The sequence below is a fragment of the Patella vulgata genome, chromosome 2, assembly GCF_932274485.2.
Source record: "Patella vulgata chromosome 2, xgPatVulg1.2, whole genome shotgun sequence".
NCBI classification, from domain to species: Eukaryota; Metazoa; Mollusca; class Gastropoda; family Patellidae; genus Patella; species Patella vulgata.
Window position 1 is genome coordinate 89142661 of NC_065880.2, and position 23147 is coordinate 89165807.

At 40.2% G+C, this 23147-nt stretch overlaps 2 protein-coding genes across 3 annotated transcripts in view; one reads left to right on the top strand and one right to left on the bottom strand.

Annotated features, from left to right (window-relative positions):
* Positions 1-13532: 13532 nt before the first annotated feature.
* LOC126810085 (leucine-rich repeat-containing protein 14) lies at positions 13533-20830 on the bottom strand. Of its 2 annotated transcripts, none has more exons than XM_050535049.1 (5): positions 20789-20830; positions 19123-19679; positions 17032-17205; positions 16218-16396; positions 13533-14410 (listed from the first exon to the last, which is right to left on the bottom strand). In XM_050535049.1, exons 2-5 carry the CDS (start codon positions 19598-19600, stop codon positions 13628-13630), a joined length of 1614 nt encoding a protein of 537 aa, XP_050391006.1. In that variant the 5' UTR covers positions 19601-19679; positions 20789-20830; the 3' UTR covers positions 13533-13627. The 2 variants fall into 2 exon arrangements, with proteins under 2 accessions (XP_050391006.1, XP_050391005.1); XM_050535048.2 differs by lacking the exon at positions 20789-20830 and adding an exon at positions 20685-20707.
* Positions 20831-20903: 73 nt separating this feature from the next.
* LOC126810055 (DNA repair and recombination protein RAD54B) overlaps positions 20904-23147 on the top strand; it is a 30711-nt gene continuing 28467 nt past the window's right edge. The window contains exons 1-2 of the mRNA XM_050535002.2: positions 20904-21059; positions 22378-22439. Of these exons, the coding sequence (XP_050390959.1) occupies positions 20955-21059; positions 22378-22439 (167 nt within the window). The 5' untranslated portion in view covers positions 20904-20954. The remainder of the gene's footprint in view (positions 21060-22377; positions 22440-23147) is intronic.

Below are 23147 nucleotides of genomic sequence, written 5' to 3' on the forward strand. Positions count from 1 at the left end.
ACGCTGGTTAGACTTTTACTGGACTAGAGTTGGAGAGAAAGACACGTTAATTTTAAATATTGTAATATAGACTACTTTGTAACTGTTGTGACATAAAAGCGTTTAGCAAAAACACTATCGTTGTTCCTGTTACCTATTTGATTTCGGTATGGTGAGAAAAGACAATGGTGAAGTCCTTAAGAAAAGAGATACAAAAGTAGCCAGTCCAGAGAAAAACCAACCCCTAGACGATCAGGACTGTTCTTAAAGATAAGATTAAATATAATAAATTGTAAAACCGAACATACATACAGTTTCATATATAAGGCTAATTCTTTTTGTTAAGGACAGCTCAATTTCTGTCAAGGTCGCTGACATGTAAATAAGGTTAGGACACGTGATTATTGGCGAGATTGTAGGTAAGGTTTAGGGTAAGCATTGGGGCTAGGTCCAGGGATAGGGTTGGGATTAGCGCTAGCCCTGTTTGCGAAATGAAATGAAATGACCTAGTTTGTGTCGAGTGGACGTTAAACCCCATCTCTCTCTCTCTCTCTCTCTCTCTCTCTCTCTCAATACCGGTAACTAGGAATTTTATATCCAGCGTCTTGGTAATACCGTCTACATTAAGTTGCGGCCTGATATTTTATACTAGACAAAAAGAATAGCCACGTGTTCTAAATAAATAAAACCTGGATTTGATCAGACTTTTAATATGACAAATAAACAACACAGTGGGTCAGATTGTCCTCGGGTTCATAAAATGACTAGTAACGATAATATTTAGTGAATGTTCTACCCAGGGGGCGTAAATGTGCACCCCCTTCCCTGGGAAAAAAATGTCGTTCTCAAAATAAGTGCAGTCACTGCAGTCGATCTCAAAATTATGCATCGGCGACTAAATTAATTAGTGAGGTAAACAAACAATGCCAAAATATATAGAAGGGGAATATCCCGAATATTTGATCAGATGTTGTTTGTTGTTTGCATGGGCGTCACACATGGGGGGTCCGACCCCCAAATTGTTTTTCGGGGGGGGGGGGGGTCTGAATATACTTGGACTCCCCCCCCCCCCAAAAAAAAAAAAATAAAAAATAAAAATTACATAGTAGGCCCTAACTCCTATTTATTTACAACAATTATTAAGATTAGTTAAGATTCTACCTGTATAAAACAATGTACAAATTAAAACACAAACACTTATGTTTACTTTTTGAAATCCATTTATAATACACAAAATGTACAAAATACTGTAAATATCTTTACAACTTTCTTGTAAATGTCAATGTGTATATGTATATAGTATTGTAGTTAACAAGGTGATTGTCAAATATGCATCCTCATAAACTAAAGTTATGTGATCAAGTTTTGTTTCATTTGGATCCTCCTCATAAAAATTCCCCTACTAAACTCTCTTTGTCTTGTTCTTTAACTCAAACGTAACATTCAATATGTAAAAGTCATGGAAAAACTATGAATACGGCACCCCCTGACTTAAACATGATAAACATTGTATTGGTGTGATGTTTTAGTTTAACCCCGTAAAATATCCCAAAACTGTGTTTACAGAAGACTGAAACTTTAAAAATATTTTATCGGGATGCCCCCCCCACCCAGTGATTGTGATTGTCAACATTTTATATAATTTCATTTGCGGACCCCCCCCCCCCAATATATATTTCACGGCTACGCCTCTGGTTGTTTGTGATGTCTGTATATTTTGGGTGGGGTGGGTTGTGTTAAAGCATGTACGATGCTTCATAAGGTCTGTCATTGAGTCAAGTTTCGTGGTTTCAATTCCCTGATTGTAGTATACGTGACAAAGAGTATATATATAGTATCGCCTGTCCAACCTCGTGGGTTTTCTACGGGTCCTCCGGTTTGTTCCCACTGTTAATGTAATACTATAGGGTTTATTTTAGTTATAAGAAAGGTGTTCTGTTTAATATAGAATTTCGTTACCTACATGATGTGTGACGAAAACTAGGGTAATGAAATAGCTTGTATTATTCTACTACTATCTTAGACTAACTCACCGACAGTTATGTCAGTATCCATTGCTGGAAGTAGGGTACTATAGTCCAGTCATCTCGTGCACGAATTAGTACAATTAACTAGAATAGTGGTAACGTAAAACGGTAATTGTCCCGCCCTAATAGCTGCCGCATTATACTTCTTTATAGGAGAGATATGGTTTGATTTACCTTCAGATATCATGATGAGTCCGTAGGGAAGACATTATTCGGAGCTCAAGGGGAACATACCCATAGCCTCCCCGGCTTAGAGGCTAGGGGGAACACATCATCCTAGCGCGAACCTTATGTAGAACTATCAAGAAGTATGTGGCTCTTGCCACGTTTAAGCCGTTCTGGTCTGAGTTAGAAAGGATATTAAACTCAGACCGTGGATATTTTAATAATTGGAAAAGTATTATCATAACTTTGTAGTTTGCTGTATTTGTTTAATTATATAAACTTAGTAACAACTTTTTGAGACATTGCATCCCATTAAATGGTACTGGTATATTTTAGGGGGGTTGGATGGTCGAATGGTTAGCACGTGCGTGCTGTATCATATTAAACTCAGACCGTGGATATTTTAATAATTGGAAAAGTATTATCATAACTTTGTAGTTTGCTGTATTTGTTTAATTATATAAACTTAGTAACAACATAAACGGTGTTACTATTCAAAAAAAGTAGGGGATATTTGATTTTTAAGTGTTATTAAAGTCACCTAATGAAACTGACGAAGAAACAAATGACAAAATGAAATGAAGTTCACATTCATCGATTTATTCCAAATGATCGTTAGACTAAGTAAGGCACAGACTGACCATTATAAGGGTAAATGATACCCGGGGTCAAACAGCAAAGTTACCACAGCATCACAACCAAGTCAGTAACGGGTAAATCCTCCTCTGTTTGCCAAACAAGCATTGATCCGACGTGGCATACTCCTAATGAGACGTCTAAGGTCATTTTGGTCCAGATTGTCCCATTCCTGTTGCAACGCAGCAGCAAGTTCTTGGACATTGGCAGGACGTTGTTGACGTTGGCGTAACCTCTGTCCAAGCATGTCCCAGACATGCTCGATGTGGGAGAGCTCGGGACCCAGTGCTGGCCAAGGTAATGTGGTGATGTTCTGTTGTTGGAGGTAACCTGTAACGATCCTGGCCCTGTGACATCTTGCGTTGTCATCCTGGAAGATGAAACGGCGGCCATGACGTCGTGCGAACGGCACAACATGGACTGCCACGATGTTGTCCCGGTAGTACTGGCCTGTAACACGCCCTGTAACAACATGTAAAGCCGTTCTTCCAGCAACAGTGATGCCTCCCCACACCACAACAGAACCACCCCCAAATCGATCATGTCTGATGACGTTAACGTCTTGGAAGCGCTCGTTTCGACGACGCCACACCCTCCTACGTCTGTCCAAAAAATCAACAGTGAACCTTGACTCATCTGAAAACATCACATTGCTCCAGCGTCGATTATCCCAGTGTTGACGATCCCTACACCAACGACGTCTTGCCTGAATGTGGTGATCTCTCAAACAAGGGATCACGCGAGGACGTCGGGCGCGAAGGTGACCCCTATGCAGTCGATTCCGAATCGTCTGGCCACTCACTCTCACACCAGTGTCTGTTTGAAGACGAGCGCTGATCTGATTTGCTGTGATGACACGATTTCTCAAGGCCAAGGTACGGATAAATCGATCCTGGGCTTGAGTTGTCGCCCTTGGTCGACCTGAGCGTGGTCTGTCCTGTACAGATTGTGTATCACGGTATCTGGACCATAGCCTGCTTATGACAGACTGAGAAACATTCATCGTCCGCGCCACAACCGCCTGTGTTGTGCCAAGGGCACGTAACCTTTCATTTTGGGTAAGCCGACGCATATCAAAATTTGTTTTCTGGTCACTAAAACAATTAAACTGATGTTTCCACCCTGGAATTCAATGCCACAATGACTGTAACATTCAAAGTCAGAGTCGTGCAAATCTTGGGTTGGACCCCCATGATGATCCCAAGCATCACCTGCATTCCATGCGGTAGCTATTGGTGCGTTTGGGCGTCACATGTAACTGGAAATGTTTCTTCTGTTAGGTTCTATAGTGACTTTTTTCGTAGTCATTTGCATATTTTAGTATTATGCCCCCAAAATCAAATATCCCCTACTTTTTTTGAATAGTATATTTGTCTGTATGTGGTGCAGTCCCCCATTCTCCACACGTCTCGCTATCCAGCATTAGTGTGGACTGCAAGGGAAGACAACTCTGTTTCGTATAACACAATGGTCCTGTAAACATATCTTATTTATTTTGCTTCTTATTGTGAACAATATTTAAATGGGAACACATCAATAACAACACATTTGTACACTTATGGATATTTAATCTGTAATCAACGGTACAAAGTCAGAGGGGTCAAAACCAAAAGTACGACACAGATGTCAGTAGCGCGTGTGTCCTCCACGGGCTCTTACGCACGCTGTCGCATGGAATTTACCAATGTTTGAAAGAAGGCCTGGGGCAAATTGTTCCATTCTTGGACAAGAGCAGCTTCTAAAGCAGCAATGGTGTGCATCTGTGGTCTCCGATACCGACGGCGTCCAATCACATCCCAAACATGTTCTATCGGTGCCATGTCCGGAGACATGGCTGGCCAGTCCAAGACATTGATGTTGTTAGCAGCCAGGTAGTCCATACTAAAACGGGCGGTTGGAAGTGCTGAAGTTGTGGGTGCGCTCGAAACATCGGAACAACAATTGGTTGCATGACATCATCACGGTAGGCTACAGCATTAACGCGACCCCTGCAAATGTGTAGGGCGGTCCGGTGATGAAATGTGAAGCCTTTCCACACCATTACACTTCCCCCACCCCATCGATTCGTTTCGAAGACGCAGCAGTCTGCAAGACGTTCCCCAAGACGTCCCCACACACATTTGACGGCCATCAGCATGATAAAGATGAAAGCGATTCTCATCACCGAAGAGCACACTTTGCCAGTCTACTCTTCTCCATGTCTGGTGTCCTTAAGCCCATTTCAAACGCCGCTGACGGTGATGATCCCTGAGGATAGCCCCAACATAAGGTCGTCGTGCACGGAGTCCTACTTCTCTTAGACGACGTCTTACGGTGTTGGCACTTACTGGTCCTTGTCTTCCGACGACTGCTGCACCTGTTCGAGTCGCTGGGCGGAATCTTTCACGCAGTGACCCGGATGTAGCGGTCTTGAGCCTGGGTTGTAACGCGTTGTAGACCAGGACGTTGACGGTCACGTGTTGATCCAATAACTCGAACACGTTCCACCAACCTTACAATAGTGGACTGATGACAATCAGGTGCCATAATCCAGAATGTTATAGTCTGAAATGTGCAAATATCAAAAGGGACTGAGATTTTTGGAATTTAAAGATATATTTTTAAGTTTCATCAAAATCGGATAAAAATTGTGACCTCTAGAGGATCCACAACCTTTGTATTACATACTTATACACAATTTGCGTACAAAGAGCAGCCATTTTGTCGGGCACTCTCATTTCGATTTTCCCAAAATTCCAATTCAATCTTCATCATGGTGGAATGGTGATATAAATTAAACGGTTTTTAAAATCGGAAAAAAATTTGTGACCTCTAGAGAATCCACAAGCTAAAAATACGATTTTTCGACCAATCAGGGGCCATAATCCAGGAAGTTACGATCCAATATGCGTGATTATCAAAAGGAAGCACGATCTTTATGATAAAAACATATATTTAAAGTTTCATCCAAATCGGATAAAAACTGTGGCCTCTAGAAGGTCCACAACCTTGATATATCATATTTTTACACTATTTGCGTACAAGGGGCGGCCATTATGTTCGTCAGTTTTTATCCGATTTTCACGAAATTCAAAGTCAACCATCATTGGTGTATAACTGTCATATATTCACAGGTTTTTTTTTTAAATCAGATAAAAATTGTGACCTCTATAGGGACCACAAGCTAAAAATGCGATTTTTCGTATACAGGGCCATAATTCAGGAAGTTACGATCCGATATGCACAAATATCGACAGGAACTAAGATCTTTGGGTTATAAACATGTATTTCAAATGTCATCAAAATCGGATGAAAATTGTGAGCTCTAGGGTCTACAACCTTGTTTTCCCATACTTTTACACTGTTTGCGTAGGAGGGGCGGCCATCTTGTCCGACAGTTTTGGTCTGATTTTCACGAAATTCGAACTCAACCAGATTTCTTAAATCTGAATAAAACTGTGATCTCCATAGGGTTCACAAGCTAAAAAAACGTGATTTTTCGTACAATCAGGGTCCATAATTCAGGAAGTTACGGTCCGATATGCGCGAATATGGCCAGGAACCAAGATCGTTGGGTTATAAACTTACATTTCAAATTTCAACAAAATCAGATAACCAGCGGCTGCCAGGCAGGATACGCCCACATTTTCGAGAGATGGATAGAAAACAGCTAAAAAGAAAGTGATTTTTCCTACAATCAAGGGCCATAATTCAGGAAATTACAATTCGATATGCGCAAATATCGAAAGGACCCGAGATCTTTGTGTTATAAACTTACACTTCAAGTTTCAACAAAATCGGATTAAAATTGTGACCTCTATAGGGTCCACAGCCTTGATATACCATATTTTTACACTATTTGAGAACGAAGGGCGGCCATTTTGTCTGTCAATTTTGGGCCGATTTTCACGAAATTCGAACTCATCCGTCCTTAGGGTGTAACGGTGATATAATAATACGTTTTTTTAAATCGGATAAAAATTATGACCTCAATAGGGTCCACAAGCTAAAAACAAGATTTTTCGTACAATCAGGGGCCATAATTCAGGAAGTTACGGTCCGATATGCGCGAATATCGAAAGGAACCGAGATCTTTGGGTTATAAACTTACATTTCAAGTTTCAACAAAATCGGATAAAAATTGTGACCTCTATAGGGTCCACAAGCTAAAAACGTGATTTTTCGTACAATCAGGGGCCATAATCCATGAAGTTTCGATCTGATACATGCCAATATCGAAAGCAGCCGAGATCTTTTGGGGATAAACCTATATTTCAAGTTTCGTCAAAATCGGATAAGAATTGTGACCTGTAGAGAGTCCACAAACAATTGTGGACGGACGGACAAACTGACGTCCGGACGGACAGGGGCGACGGCATAATACGTACACATGAAAATGTGGGCGTATAAAAAGTGTGACCTATATAGGGTCCACAAGCTAAAAACGCGATTTTTCGTACAATCAGGGGCCATAATCCATGAAGTTACGGTCCGATACACGCCAATATCGAATGGAACCGAGATCTTTGGGAGATAGATCTATATTTCAAGTTACGTCGAAATCGGATAAAAATTGTGACATGTAGAGTGTCCACAAACAATTGTGGACGGACAGGGGCGACGACAATTATTACGTCCACATGAAAATGTGGGCGTATAAAAATTGTTATGCGTTTAGTAATGACTAATGAAACAGGAACGCCTCGGTGAACCACTGACTCCTGCGTGTGAGCGTGACGTGACGGACACGATCGTTCTTGACTAAATCGCCGATACGTGGTCAAACTTGAGTTATAATACCCCCGTCAGACCAAATTGGCGTCCTTACTTTGCTGCTACGGCGACGAAAAATGGTTTTAGAGCGCGTTAAGATCGCCATAAGCGTGGTGGAAACACCAGCTATCGTGATGTGGTCACCATGGTCGCCAATGATCGCCGATTTACGGCGTTTGTTTTGAGCATGTTCAAAACAAACGCCAAGGTTCTGCGATCTGACCAGGAAAGCTATGAGAACACGACTTTTTTGACTTTTTAATTTTTTGAGACATTTTCGCGTGTTGTGTTCACGTTTGCCGGCGACAATGTGCATTTTCTGGTCACTGTACAGTCGCAGCAGCGCAGTAAGGGCGCCACCCCGGCCTGACGGTGGCATAAGGACATAGTCATATCTTTGCTAATTTATGTATACCATAACCATATAACGAAGATACAGATCCATGTAAATGATGTTATTATTATCACTTTCATAAGTTGACACAGATTCACAGTACTTTGTACGTTCTTACAAAATTGTTAATAAATAACATGAATTCCTGTGCGTAGTACTCCATTTTACTTACGTTATAAGTGTTTTCTGACCATCATCAGAATTCATCAAAATCTTCCCCGGAAGTCTAGGGGAATGATAATAACTCATGACACAATTATATGGAATACAAGTTACTTGAAATATTAATTTCTGATGACGTTTCCACGAGGGTTATCTCGTCTTTATACCCCAGTCAGACCAGGGTGGTGTCCTCCTTACTGCGCTGCTACGGCGACGGAAAATGGTCTCAGAGCGTGTCAAGATCGTCATTAGCGTGGTAAAAGCGTGACGGAAACGCCAGATATCGTGCTGTGGTCTCCAATGATCGCCGAGTCACAGTGTTTGTTTTGAGCATGTTCAAAACAAACGCCAAGGTTGTGCGTTCTGACCTGGACAGCTGTGAGAGGGCGTCTTTTATCAAGTTTGTAATTTTCTGGGACATTTTCTCACGCTGTGTTCACCTTTGCCGGCGACCTTGGGCATTTTCTGGTCGCCGTACGGTCGCGGCAGCGCAGTAAGGACGCCGCCCCGGTCTGACGTGGTCGTTATCAAGTAACTTGTATACCATCTCATTGTGTCAACCGGGAAGTATTATCTAGGGTGAACATCCTTAGATCTTGCATGGGAACAGGACCAGGGTCGGCGGAAGCAATTCATGATGGAGGGGTGGGGTGGAGGGTCTACCATCCTAGAACCACTCGGCAAACCTCAGCAGATTCCAGTACCCTACATCTAGCTAGATGTAGAGTAACGGAATCTGCCGAGGTTTGCCGAGTGATCCTAGGACTTTAGACGAGGGTCCATCATGGGGATCTAGATCGTCCGAGACGTTTTCAGGATAATGAAAATTAATTATATCTGACAAGTTGATGCCTAATACAAAAGCCCAACAAAGGGCCATGGTGTCTCAGTTAATAAGGCGCTAGTCTACCAGCCGGGAGGTAACCGGTTCAAAGGAAGTAGGTGACAAAATTTCCCCAGGTGATCTAGAAATGGTACCAGGTGATTTTTGAACGCGATACTAGGTGATCTAGGTGTGGTACCAGGTGATCTAGAAGTGGTACCAGGTGATCTAGAAGTAATACCATGTGATCTTGAAGTAATACCATGTGATTTAGAAGTAGTGCCAGGTGATCTAGAAATGGTTCCAGGTATTCTAGAAGTGATACCAGGTGATCTAGAAATGGTACTATGTAGTCTAGATGGTACCATGTGATCTAGAAGTGACACCTGGGGGATCTAGAAATGGTACCATTTGATCTAGAAATGGTACCAGGTGATTTTTGAATGTGGTACTAGGTGATCAAGGTGTGGTACCAGGTGATTTTTTAACGTGGTACTAGGTGATCAAGGTGTGGTACCAGGTGATCTAGAAATGGTACCAGGTGATCTAGAAGTGGTACCAGATGATCTAAAAGTAATACCATGTGATCTAGAAGTAATACCATGTGATCTAGAAGTAGTACCAGGTGATCTAGAAATGATACCAGGTTTTTTTAGGTGTGGTACCAGGTGATCTAGAAATGGCACCAGGTGATCTAGAAATGATACCAGGGGATCTAGAAGTATAACCAACTTTTCCAGAAGTTGTGCCGGGTGATCTAGAAATGGTACCAGTTGATCTAGAAATGATACCAGGTTATTTAGGTGTGGTACCAGGTTTTCTAGAAATGGCACCAGGCAATCTAGAAGTGGTGCTAGGTGATCTAGAAGTGGTACCAGGTGATCTAGAAATGATACCAGGTTATTTAGGTGTGGTACCAAGTGATCTAGAAATGATACCAGGTGATCTAGAAGTAATACCAGGTGTTCCAGAAGTAGTGCCAGGTGATCTAGAAATGGTACCATGTGATCTAGAAGTGGTACCAGGTCATCTAGAAATGATACCAGGTGATCTAGAAATGGTACCAGGTGATCTAGGTGTGGTGCAAGGTTTTTCGAGAAATCTTGAAAAAGACCTACTCTGCATGGTATCATATCCACTCACGAAATCATATCAGCGCTTTATTTTTTGTTGTTTGAGATTGGACTGATGTGCCTTAGGGGTGTGCGACCCAGAGGCGTGGTTGCGAGGGGCACATGTCTCCACTGCAAGCTTCTTAACCAGGGTTTGTTTGCTTTATATTTGGTTTGTTATGAGAGAGAGAGAGAGAGAAATGGGGTTTAACTCCACTCGACACAAACTAGGTCATTTCAGGACTAACATATGGTTTTTAAAATTTTATTTCAATAATTCGCTTGTGCGTAGGGGTCTTTAGCAGTGGGAGGAAATCGGAGGACCTGGAGAAAATTCACGAGGTGGGACAGGCGATCCTACTCATTGTCACGTACAACCGGGGGGGGGGGGGGTGTTGTTAAGAAGCTGTACGACAGGCTCTGCCGGCGCGACATGTGGGTTGTCAATGGATAATAGAATATAAGCAATTTTAGAGCAAACGATATAAGTCTTTCTCTGCGGCTTCGCTTCCTAGATCCTTCACAGTGAATATTCGCTAGGCCGCGACAATCACTGATAAGGATGACATCGATGCGACTTAATGAGTCACAAATATTAACTTTTTTCCTCCGACAAATTAAATTCTAAACGTTTGAAGTATTTGTAGGTAAAAATTATTAACTATTTTAGTGTAAATGGGTATTTAAATGAGTAAAAGGCGCCATTCTGCTCGAATCTGTAACGTCTTATGTAAACAATGCACGCTCCATTGATCCAATGATTGACACCGTGTGATATGACGTCATTTGTTGAAGGCAGTCATCTTTTACAGAGCTATTAGAAGATTTTCGTAGTACTCTGTGAAACAGATTGGAAACCCCAGAATACAAAGCTCAGTAAGGGTGGATGGAGGCCTATCCCAAAACATTTAGGCAGTGTCTATTTTGCCAGCAGTCGCGCTCTGATTGGTTCATTTTCACTTCCGTTTGACATGCGCAGTTCTCTTAGTCCTGGACTTGGCAGTTTTCGCTTTGGCAATGAAGCCGGCTATTTTGCCGTCTGACATTAACCCATAACCAAAACCCAAACCCTAACCCAACAGTTCTATTCGTCTTTTGTCTAACATTATTTCTTTCTCCGTTTCTTATAAAGGGACGAAATAGCCATTCTTGAATTTCTATGGTAGAAACTTTTAAAAGAAAATAAGATAATAAATGTAAATTGTAGAAAAGCATTTAGAATATTATTCTATTTTGGTCGAGGGCACATTTCTGCGGATTTTGGTTTTTAATTTAAGTACTAAGACTGTCAGTGGTTTTTGTTTTTCCCGTAAAATCGTGCTTCTGCGCCGAACTTGGAAGACGGAGTAGTCAAAATGGTGGAATATATCAAGAATCGCACAACAGCGCATGTCGAACGGAAGAGTGATGGAAGTGACGGCAAAATAGCGTAAACGGAAGTTTTGCCGGTGCCGGCAAAATAGACACTTCCAAACATTTATGAAAATTAAACTACCACAAACGCGTTTTGCTGTATTAAATCAGTCTGTGAATGCAGCAACTTGAAAGTGGTCGGTTTGGATTCTTCGTACTCGGTTTTATTTTATTTTTACCACTATAGCCTTCTTTTTATGGTTTTGCAACAGAAATAACACTCAATGCCAACTTGAACTTTAATAGACAAATCAGACAGTTGCATCCATAGGACACCAGAAATTTCACTTCCCGAAAAATGATAATGCCCGAAAAAAATGTCGTGAATAACGCAGGCTGACTACTCTAGAGTGGCGCTAGACATTGCTTAGTGCACTGATTTTCAAATTTTATCTTTTAAACAATTTAAAGAAATTTAATTGATGACAAAAATAATGATCGATGCCCAAAACTGTCGCACAATGCAGAGTGGCTTCAGATCAAAAAGTCGTGTTATTTTGGGCACTTTATTTCCCCCTCCCTCAATATTGTATTAATTTTATTTTTTTCACTTTATCCGCCTCGCCTGGTCCTTACTGAAAGATGTCCATAATAGAATAAGTCTGACATGGTGTTTAGCAAGATGGAGCTGGTATCTGCTCAAGGTCGTGGATGCGCATGAATACCAATCTGTTTGAATTAAAAATCTATATTTCGTTTCGTTTTTTTATACTTTCGATGGCCTACACTACATGAAGATCTGACAAGTTGTAGCGATAGATCACGTCAGAGGTCATACCAGTAGCTTTTGACCCTATGACGTCAGATATTTGATTAACCAATCAGCGTTGATGTTTCTAATGGATTACGCACAATTCCGTGCAAAACATGCCTAAAGCTTGCCATAACAGACCCTTTCATTGGCTAATCCCTAACACCATCCAGAACACGTCAATGATAACAACTCTTCCAGATCCTAGTGTAGTAAAGACAAGTAAAACAAAATTTTGAACTATAAAAACGAAACGAAATAGAGAAAGAGAGAGAGATGGGGTTTAACGTCCACTCGACACAAACTAGGTCATTTCGGGACTAACATATGGTTTTTAATTTTATTTCAATAATTTGCTTGTGCGTAGGGGTCTTTAGGAGTGGGAGGAAACCGGAGGACCCGGAGAAAACCCACGAGGTTGGACAGGCGACCCTACTCCTTGTCACGTACAACCGGGGATTCGAAACCACGCCAGTTGACTCAATGACAGGCCTTATGATACAGCGCGCGCGTGCTAACCATTCGGCCATCCAACCCCCCGCAATGAAATAGGATCTGTGTTTTAACCAGATTGCATGAATGCAGGGTTCTCATCCATGTCTCGGATGGATAAATCAGTATTGTGGCTTATACACCTTTAGTCTGACCCACACTCTTCTGTTACAGGAGGGGGGGTTGGATGGCCAAATGGTTAGCATGTGCGTGCTGTATCGTAAGACCTGTCATTGAGTCAACTGGTGTGGTTTCGATTCCCCGGTTGTACGTGACAAGGAGTAGGGTCGCCTGTCCAACCTCATGGGTTTTCTCCGGGTCATCCGGTTTCCTCCCACTGCTAAAGAACCCTACGCGCAAGCGAATTATTGAAATAAAATTAAACCATATGTTAGTCCTGAAAGGACCTAGTTTGTGTCGAGTGGACGTTAAATCTCTCTCTCTCTCTCTCTCTCTCTCTCTCTCTCTCTGTTACTGGAGGCTTTTTCATGGTGTGGGGAAAGCTTCTCGCACAATTCCCAGCTGAACATGTTCATCATCAGGCAATCTTATGGGTGACCGGTACATCTGCATTGTCATGGAATTGGTTGTTATCCTACATATTGTGGTAGTCCTTGTTGTTTTAGGGGGTTCAATTTTATTTCAATAATTCGCTTGCGTGTAGGGGTTTAGCAGTGGGAGGAAACCTGAGGACCCGGAGAAAACCCACAAGGTTGGACAGGCGACTCTACTCCTTGTCATGTACAACCAGGGAATCGAAACCACACCAGTTGACTCGATAACAGACCTTACGATGTCTTCAGGAACAGAAATCAAACACTAAATACGCTGGGAAATAACCAGATTTAAATCACAATAAATAGAAAATATATAATATGTCACTTTAAATAAAAAATAGATTATTTAAGATTATATTTCGTACTATGTTTGTTCCATTTCGACGTCCGTTAATTCTACAAAGATGAGTTGTAGCGGTTTATCACGTGGGTGTAACTTACACACATCGTTAATAATCTCCTGTAACTTGTTAACAGTGTCTACTTTCAAATTATCCAGACTGAATTCAGCGTCGGAATAACATTCCTGTGGATATGAAATCCGCAAACATTTTATGGAGGGATTGGATGCCATATATTTCGTAAAATCCTGTAATACCTGAAAACTTAGAGTATTTTGAGCGAGATTTAAATACATGAGTTTCTCCATCTTGGAAATGTATGTCTGGAAGCGTTGCAGTTGGTCATTTGTTAAGCCACAGTCTTCCAGTTCTAAGACCATCAACGATGACTTTACTGCCGTGAAGAAGGAACATAAAATATCAGTCGCTGTGCTCAACCCATTTGAACTCAAATCCACTTCCTGTAATCCTGATGCATGATGGGACAATGATAAATACGCCAAATCATTCAATCGTAGACCACAAGCAGCTAGTCGTAAATATTTCAGTGACTGTGACATGTCGCACAGGATTCGACGTAGAAGACATTTCACACGATTGTTACTCAAATCCAAACGAATTAACCTCGGAAGGCAATTTAAGAGTTCTGATATCTTTTGTGTCGGCGTAAAATTTGAAGAAAAGTTGATATTATTGCACGCTAAATCTAATGACGTTAAATTTCTCAGCTTCTTAATGGCAGGAATCAAGGTAACAAGATCATCACAGGTCAAAGAATTGTAACGGAGTTGCAGAGCTGTCAGATGCTGAAAAATAAAATAAAAACACAAATTTAAATTTAAACAACAAGAGCTTGTTTGTCTGAGTGGCTGTTTTTATAAAACCACGTTGGGGAATATGTTTAAAATAAAGAGAGAGAGAAATGGGGTTTAACGTCCACTCGACACAAACTAGGTCATTTCGGGACTAACATGGTTTTAATTTTATTTCAATAATTCGCTTGCGCGTAGGGGTCTTTAGCAGTGTGAGGAAACCGGAGGACCCAGAGAAAACCCACAAGATTGGACAGGCGACCCTACTCCTTGTCACGTACATTAAAATAAAGAACTAAGACGCAAGAAGTCTCACTTTCTTATGATAAATATATCTTATTAAAATGAAATGAAATGGAGTTTAAAGGTCACCGGAAAAGCCTCATTTTTGTTTTAAATAATGCAAGTAATTATGTCAGAGCATCCATTCCATAAGTATAACACGAACCCGGTGGCAATATTACCTGCAACAGGTAAATTTCAATGTTAGTAATTTCTGCCGTTCTCCGTGAGTAGTTGTAACTTTCCGTCAAGAAACAATCTGTGACATCATTTTAGTCTTTCTGCTCATATTCTATTCTATATTTCTATGTAGGACGTTGGCTTCCGGAGTGGATCCCCCCTTGTCATTGGTGTAGGAGGGAGGCCCTGGCAAAGGACAGCGTATAGTCGTTTGGATGGGACGAAAAACCAAGGTAAATTGACATGCACACAAGAGAGAGAGATGGGGTTTAACGTCTATCAACACAAACTAGGTCATTTTGGGACTAACATATGGTTCAATTTTATTTAGTAGTAGTGTAAAAACGTAGAAATCCACAAGGTTGGACAGGCGACCCGACTCCTCGTCACATACAAGCGGGGAATCGAAACCAAGCCAGTAGTCTCAATGACAGAGAGAGAGAGGAATTTGGTCTAACGTCCACTTGACACAAACTAGGTCATTTCGGGACAAACATATGGTTGAATTTTATTTCCATAATTTGCTTGCGCGTAGGGGTCTTTAGCAGTGGGAGGAAACTGGAGAAACCGGAGAAAACCCACGAGGTTGAACAGGCGACCCTACTTCTTGTCACGTACAACTGGGGAATCGAAACCACACCAGTTGACTCAATGACAGACTTTATGATACAGCGTGCACGTGCTAATCATTCAGCCATCCAACCCCCCACTCAATGACAGACCATATGGTTTTACAAGCACCTGTTAAACCACTAGACTACCCAATAATTGATCCCTGGACTATTCGTCCCCCAAGAAGGCCAAATGAAAGAAAAAATTAGTAGTTCCCCCTCTTCCTGCCCAAGGACTACTACTTTGTCATTTGTGAGATCCTTTGGTGGAGGTAGGGGTCGCGCGTGCATTCTATTGAACCCCAATCCTTTCAATTTTCAATCATAGATCAATTAAATCCATAGTAGGAAACCATTTAAACATAGGAATTATCAATTTATCAATAATCACTTTAGGAACTATTAAGTTAAGGCCTAGATTTAATACTAATCGTAAAACAGTGTAAAACTAGCATCAAAACTGAGATTTAGGATAAAAAGTAAAGATTAATTCAGTTTTTGATAATGAAACTACCATTATTGTTGTCCTAGGACGAAAACCATGCGACAAATTGTCCTTGGGAACGAGTTGTTTGGGGACGAATAGTCCTGTGATGAATTGTCCGGGGATAAATTTTCCTCAGGGATGAGTTGTCTGAGGATGAATTTTCCGGGGACAAATTGTATGGGGACGAATTATCCTAGAGCCCCCATATACACACAGACTCCAGGCAATCTTATACTCGTACCTCACCACTAATCTGTGTTAGAATCAGATTAACCGCTGCAGCACCAAGTTGAGTAGCACCAAGTCTTTGTAAACACAGTCGAATTTTACTGCCGGGAAATGTGGATACTTTCAACGCTTTACACAGCTCACAAAATGTGGATTCAGACGAAACAAAAGCATCCAGTTTTACAACTAAACCTGGTTTAAAAAAAAAAATAAACAAAAAATAGGCAAAGATTTTTATTTTTATAATCTAAAGAAAAGTTTTTATATATTCAACTCTGATGTAAATGAAATGAAATGGGGTTTAACGTCCTACTACTGCTCCGACTGGGCTAATAAAGAAGGGCATACACAATACAGTGTGCTAGGAGGGAAATTTTGCCTGGGCAGCAGCACTATTGCCTACTCTTATATCGAAATCCAAATGCCAAGAGGTCTTTAATGTGCATGCCAATATGTACACGGGACATCGGTTTTTAATCTCATCCAAACAACTAGACAGCTGTTCATGTCAGGCCCTCCGTCCTGCACTACTGACAAGGTTATCTTTCTCACACTTAAAAATCTTCACACCGGAAATAATAACACAGTTACCTCCCTTGTTTTCCTATTCCCCACCATTGGATAGCTATCTTCAAACGCTTGAATTTGAAGTTGAAAATGATATTTTTGCCAATTTCTCAACTGGCAATAGTGAATTATAGAATTAATAGGATTATTCTTTAACAAGGTAGGACTGTTTATAGATACCATCTATTTTAGGGCTTTATTTCAATAAATTTTAAAAATATAACTTAAATATATGAAATTGTAACTTTAAACTGACTTACATCCGTCTGGAAGTAACGATTCTACGGCTTCTAATGAAGGATAATCACTGGTCATATCTTCTCTACTAGCAGCGTAACTCACGGTATCGTTGTATTGTTCTACTAGTTTCTGCTGACGATTTTCATTAAACGCTAACAAACAATGAGTTGCTAAATAATACAACACAATCTCCGCTGAAACAACAAACAAATTATACAATGATTAATAAGTAAAACTGTAAAATTGAATCCTTACGAGATCTTTGGGATATACATGTAAGCATATATTTGCGGTTTTATTAAGATAGGATAGAGCCATAGAGGGTTTCTAGAGGGTCCACAACCTTGGTATTACATACTTTTACACAAGGTAAGTTCTAATACATGCGAAAATCGAATGGAACCAAGATATAAACCAGGGTTTTTTAATTCATTTTGACATGAACCGTCCAGAGGTACCGGGAGGAAATGGATTAATTAAAAGCTTCAAAAGGTATACCTAATTGTCGTTATTCTTGTGGTAATCACATACCTTAGAATACAACATTCTCCATAGCAAATTACCAAGAATTATTTTTGTTGAAGTCTGGTTACAAACTGGGTGATTTAATGGTATATATGGACTAAAAACATATTCAAACTAATTAATTTGTCATAATTTTGCTTCAAATCCTTCTCAAACATTGTAATTGCAAAGGAATGCCCTGCTATAAAAATTCGATCAAACCAGGTCATGTTTACGTCACGTGACTTGCCTCCCTTGGAAGTCAGAGGAGAATTCATTGCATACATAAGACGATGTTGTCTTTAATCGCTTACTATTTATTAGAAATATTGAATCCTAATTAAATTCTCGGATTATCCACTACCCGCGTCGTTTTCCATCATTTTTATTTCAGAAATTGTTGTACGTCTAACTCTTCATGTAGTTTATCAATTTGTACATCAAGCGCTCAATGTTCGCGTGTGACCTTTGACATCACGCTTGCAGAAATTCCTAATCGTCAGGCTGTCAATTTGGGGAACCCTTACATTTTTGTCCTGTATACGCTCCATGAGTGTTTTTCGGGGAATCCAGTATTTTTCTAGTAAGATTGGATATCTCTACTTTCCATATATACCAAAATTGCCATATTTTTATTGGAAATAACCATCCGATAAATACTTTTCTGGGAACCCATCTTTAAAGGGAATGTATTTCCTGAAGCTGATATTCTGGTGAACTAATTCTAGCCTCGATTAACCTCAATTAAAAATTTCTGTCAAGCAAAATTTTGAAAAAGCATCCCTGCTCTGCACTTACGAAATCAATAAGAGTTATCTCCCATTAACTTCTGATAGTTGTCTTTTATTTTGTCCCAGGTCAGTGACATCATATTCCTGAAGCAACGACTGTGCGTTTTACAACATCTGGATGTTGCTAAATTACATTGAAATTCCTGAACTTATAGCTACATTTTCTCTCTTTACTGCAGACATGTGAACAGAAGGTCCAATCAGAAGTTGTGACACTAAGACAATCAAATCAACTACATGTATGTTGACCTGAACGGAAACCTTGACATTGAACAAAATTTGAACTTTGCAACACGGTTATCTTAGGTAGACATTTTAGCTGGAAAGCGTGAGACCTGGTATTCGCAATGACCAAGGACTTTGATAGGCTCACAAGCTGGATGAATACCTAACCAAAATTAGTGCCGAATTATACAGGGTATTACGCGAAGGTCTTGATAAGATGTACGGAGTAAAAGCAAGATCAAACCTTCTATTGAAGATGACACTACATAAACTTTCCCCGGGACCTGGTCCCGTTCTATTATTAGAATAGTGATAAGTGCAGTAAGCTGGTGATCTTGTCGATCAATAGCGAATACTCATTTTGTGGGGCCTGGTCCGACTTGTTAAACAGGTGCCATTTTTGCCTTAAGAACCAATAGATAATTGTGGTTACCTTGGGCCTGAAAACTGAGGCATGACACATGATCTAAATGATTGCCATTTTAGCCTATAATAGAAAGGGACATAACAGCCTGGAAATCACATAACCAGCAACAAAAGGGTTAAAAATACTCTGATATCACAGAATCCAGAACAATTATACATTTTTACCTGTTGGGTATCCAGTCATATCTAAATATTTCAGTTTCGTTGGTAGACGATTTTTAAGACACTGAATGAAACGATGGACGAGTGTCGTTGTATAACTCATTCCACGCCGTACGATATCAGATAAATACGCATCATTATATAACGGCAACAACGACACAAATAAATTAGGTGCTAATAGTTTTAATGAAAAACTTTCCATTGGCCAATGAGCTAAAAGTACTTCGATAGCTCTGTCTTTGTTGTTAAACAGCGCTTCTACCATCAGAGGTATACATAGGCCTTGTGGCACGACTTGAATCGCTTCTAACGTCATAGTCGAATCTTTCACAATATAGCTACAGCAAATATTTACCAACGATTTCACCGATTGTTTATTATATTTAGTATATATCGGAGCGGGTTCGGCTGTCAAGTCAACAGGGTAGAATGCTCCTCGGTAATTATCAACCCAAACCAGGGCTGACGATGAATTAGACATGACTATTCTTAATCTGTCCGACTGTCCATTTTCCAACTCTTCTTTCACTTTTAGGCTTCAGGTTATTTAGGCTAATCTTCTGAAAAATAAATTTAAAAAAAATAATGTGTTTTGTAAATAAACAGAATTCCATGATAGAGAGAGAGAGAGAGAGAGAGAGAGAGAGAGAGAGAGAGAGAGACCACAAGCTTGGTATCGAAATCTCACCACTTGAATGAATGATAGGCAATATGATTTAAAGCACTGGACTCCACCATTATATACAGGCCTGGAAATAAGGGTTTAGATGTACCTGAGGAAATGTCAAGCACTTATGAAATAATACCTGACATTTTCAACTAAATACTGCCGGATATGTATTAATAATATCAATAAAAAAAAACAAATCAGTGCCGGACAAAATGACAGGCACCAGAGGTTTTGTGTCTGACAAAGCCTGAATCTGGACACAAACTAGGTCATTTCGGGACTAACATATGGTTTAATCTTATTTAACATAAGAGCACTGACTCAATAAGTCTAACCGAGGAGTTCCTGAGACAGTTTCTGGGGACTTACTGCCATGGTCAGGATGTAGGGCATGGCACTAGCGTCTGTCTAATCTGTCGGATGAGACAAGCAACCTAGATCCCGTGTACACATTGGCATGTGCATAATAGGCGGTGGCCAGATGCATAGGCGTACGAGCTGGGGGGGGGGGGGGCAGCCGCCCCCCATTTTGGGCACCAAATGCTGGGAAAATTTGGGCACACAATTGTACTTTGTAAAAGTTGTATGAAAAAAAATATTGTGTTCTTGAATGTGTCCAATTTAACAGCGAATTTATTATTATTATAATATGTAACATACTAAGAACCTAACTACATTTTTTGGGCACCAACCACCACCACCCCCCCCCAGTCAAAAATTTCCCCGTACGCCTATGGTCAGATGTATTGGTCACAGGATCGCTGGTGTGTTACTGAAAGCGATTATATTTATAATTATTGCCAAATAGGAATTATTTATAAAAATTTATTCATTGTTGACATCTGGTGAAATGAATGATGCTTCCAAGGGTTTGATTGATAGACACAAAAATTACATAAATTAGCCTTCATTCTAATACAAAAACTTGCAGATTTTGTATCCAAATGATTTATCAAAGCACAAAAAATAAGAAATAAATAAAACAGAATTACGTCGCACCCCATTAATGATTGAATGAGAAGGGAAGCAACTCTAATAACATAGTCTCGTTCGTCATGTTTTGAATGAATAAAAAATAAATACTGGATGATCACAACTACCTGCGGACGAGGAACATGGCGGGAGATTGGAAGTGTATTTTTGTTTACTAAATAAATCCGTCGCGATGAGGCGGTCAGCGGCACCAAGTCAGATTAATCCAGCCAAGAGACCTAAATTTTCTGTTCCGTATAAAAATGTAAATTCAATCAATGTCAGTAAAAGCAAGGAGGTAATGATTAATCAATGTTTAGAAATGGCCTTTATTAACTTAGTCCTTCGGAAGGCATTCACCTTCAAAACTCCTACCGGTACCATTGTACCAAAATAATTTTATGATAGTTTAAATATGATAGTTGGACTTGGCCTAATTAAGTGTAGTCCTTTGGAAGGGATTCACATTCAAACCTACCTAAATTAATTTTTGAAAGTGAAAATTATAATTTTAATTTGTAATATTTGTATGGAGACTGGAGTTGTAGACTAAAATAAATGAAAAGCGGCCAAAGTTTCTCAGGATTTTCCAGCGTTATTTTGCCTTGTCTACCATGCTGTAAGATGGTGGGCCTCGCATGGTGTTTCTAGTCATTTGGATATGGTAGAAAAAACTGACGTTTCATTTACACCTTGGTGTGCACTTAATAGAGCCTTTGACCTTGACTTGAGTTTGATGAAGGGTAGGCAGAAACACGTCTGACTCTGTTCAAGCTAATTATAAATTCCCCTGGGCCTCATAAGTATAACACACTGTGTGTAATATGCCTATCTTCATTAGCCCAAAGTACAATGTTAAGTCCATTTCATTTTTAAAGTAAGTAGGCCTACATGCAGGCCTGTAACTAGGGAGGTGGGCCCCCCTCCCCCTCCCCATCTGAATAAATTTTAAACCATAAAAAAAAAAAATAGCTATACATTGTCCGTCAATTTTACAGCACCCCTGAGAACACTTTCCGCCCCCCCCCCTCGTTGCTCTGAGCTAGTTACGGACCTGCCTACATGTATCAGTCTCATTGTTAAAGGCTCACTTCCCTATAGGCCTACCAATCACCTCACATGCCAGCAGCATCCATTGCCATCAAATACGAATGAATGAAATGAAATGAAATGAAATGAAATGAAATGAAATGGGGTTTAACGTCCTACTGTTCTGCTCCTAACCTGGGCTAATGAAGACGGGCATACGCCATACAGTGTGCTATGAGGGAAATTTTGCCCGGACAGCGGCACTACGGCCTACTCTTATATCGAATTCCAACTGCCAAGGGATCTTTTACGTGCACGCCAATGTGTACACGGGACCTCGGTTTTTCGGCCCATCCGAACGACTAGACAGCTTTCCTTGTCAGCCCCTCCGTCCTGCATCACTGACAAGGGAGAACCACGCCGGAAAATCTGGATGAACTTTCTCGGCCAATGCAGGGATCGAACACCTGACCTCCAGGCACGAATGAATCAAGGAAACCTGAAACATCACAGTTATTGAGGATGCTCAATATCTATCTGATTATCTCTGTTTCAAAACCTATTTATTTCATTTTTTTTTTTTCAAGGCAGATGAAATCCCAGAATTCAATACATCAAATAATAATCAACACTGTGTCATCAAAAACAAGTAAGAGATTTTATTTTCCCCTCAACTATCTACCATTAACTTGAAAACGTGACCTGTATGTGTTACGAAACATTGTTATTAAATAATAGAGAACTAGTTATATCCATGCAGGGATGTGCCTACTATTACAATTACTGGGCGGCACCGCCCAGCACCAATATTGTCCGCCCGGCAAAAATATCTTGACATAGATTTCCGCCCACCTCCATTTTCTTGTAAAGAAAGATAATCCAAATTGGTAAAAGCGTTTTTATTTGTTGTTTTTAACCTCATAAATTGAATAAATTATTTTGACTCGCGTCAAACTGACCTCGTATCATAGACATCTAAATATAACATTCGTTTTCGACGAAATATATTACTTTCGATTTCTTATTTGACGCGCAGAGTTATCTGATATTTAGACTCTTATTAACTGGTCACATCAGTGCGATGTAACTAGCATGACTGGTTAAACTAGCCTACAGCACCGTTATTGTTTAAAAATAGCACTAGCAGATGACTATTTTTGCTATTTAAACTATTTTTATAGTAGATGCGTAGATGGTCAGTGTGAAATTCATAATTGTTACAAAATTGGCTACTAGTGCTACCTGACATCCAACCATTTGAGTAGGCGTATACGTTCCATGGTACGACTGAATGAATGCCGACTTGTGTTTTCGATAGAAAAATACAGTCACGAGAACTGAGGAAAGAAACAAAACA

Coding starts and splice junctions, on each gene's coding strand:
- LOC126810085 (XM_050535049.1), bottom strand. CDS start 19,600: ATGTCTAATTCATCGTCAGCCCTGGTTTGGGTTGATAATTACCGAGGA. Junction 16,397..17,031: donor ATCGTTACTTCCAGACGGAT/GTAAGTCAGTTT, acceptor TTTTTAAACCAG/GTTTAGTTGTAAAACTGGAT. Junction 14,411..16,217: donor TAACACAGATTAGTGGTGAG/GTACGAGTATAA, acceptor TTTATTTTTCAG/CATCTGACAGCTCTGCAACT.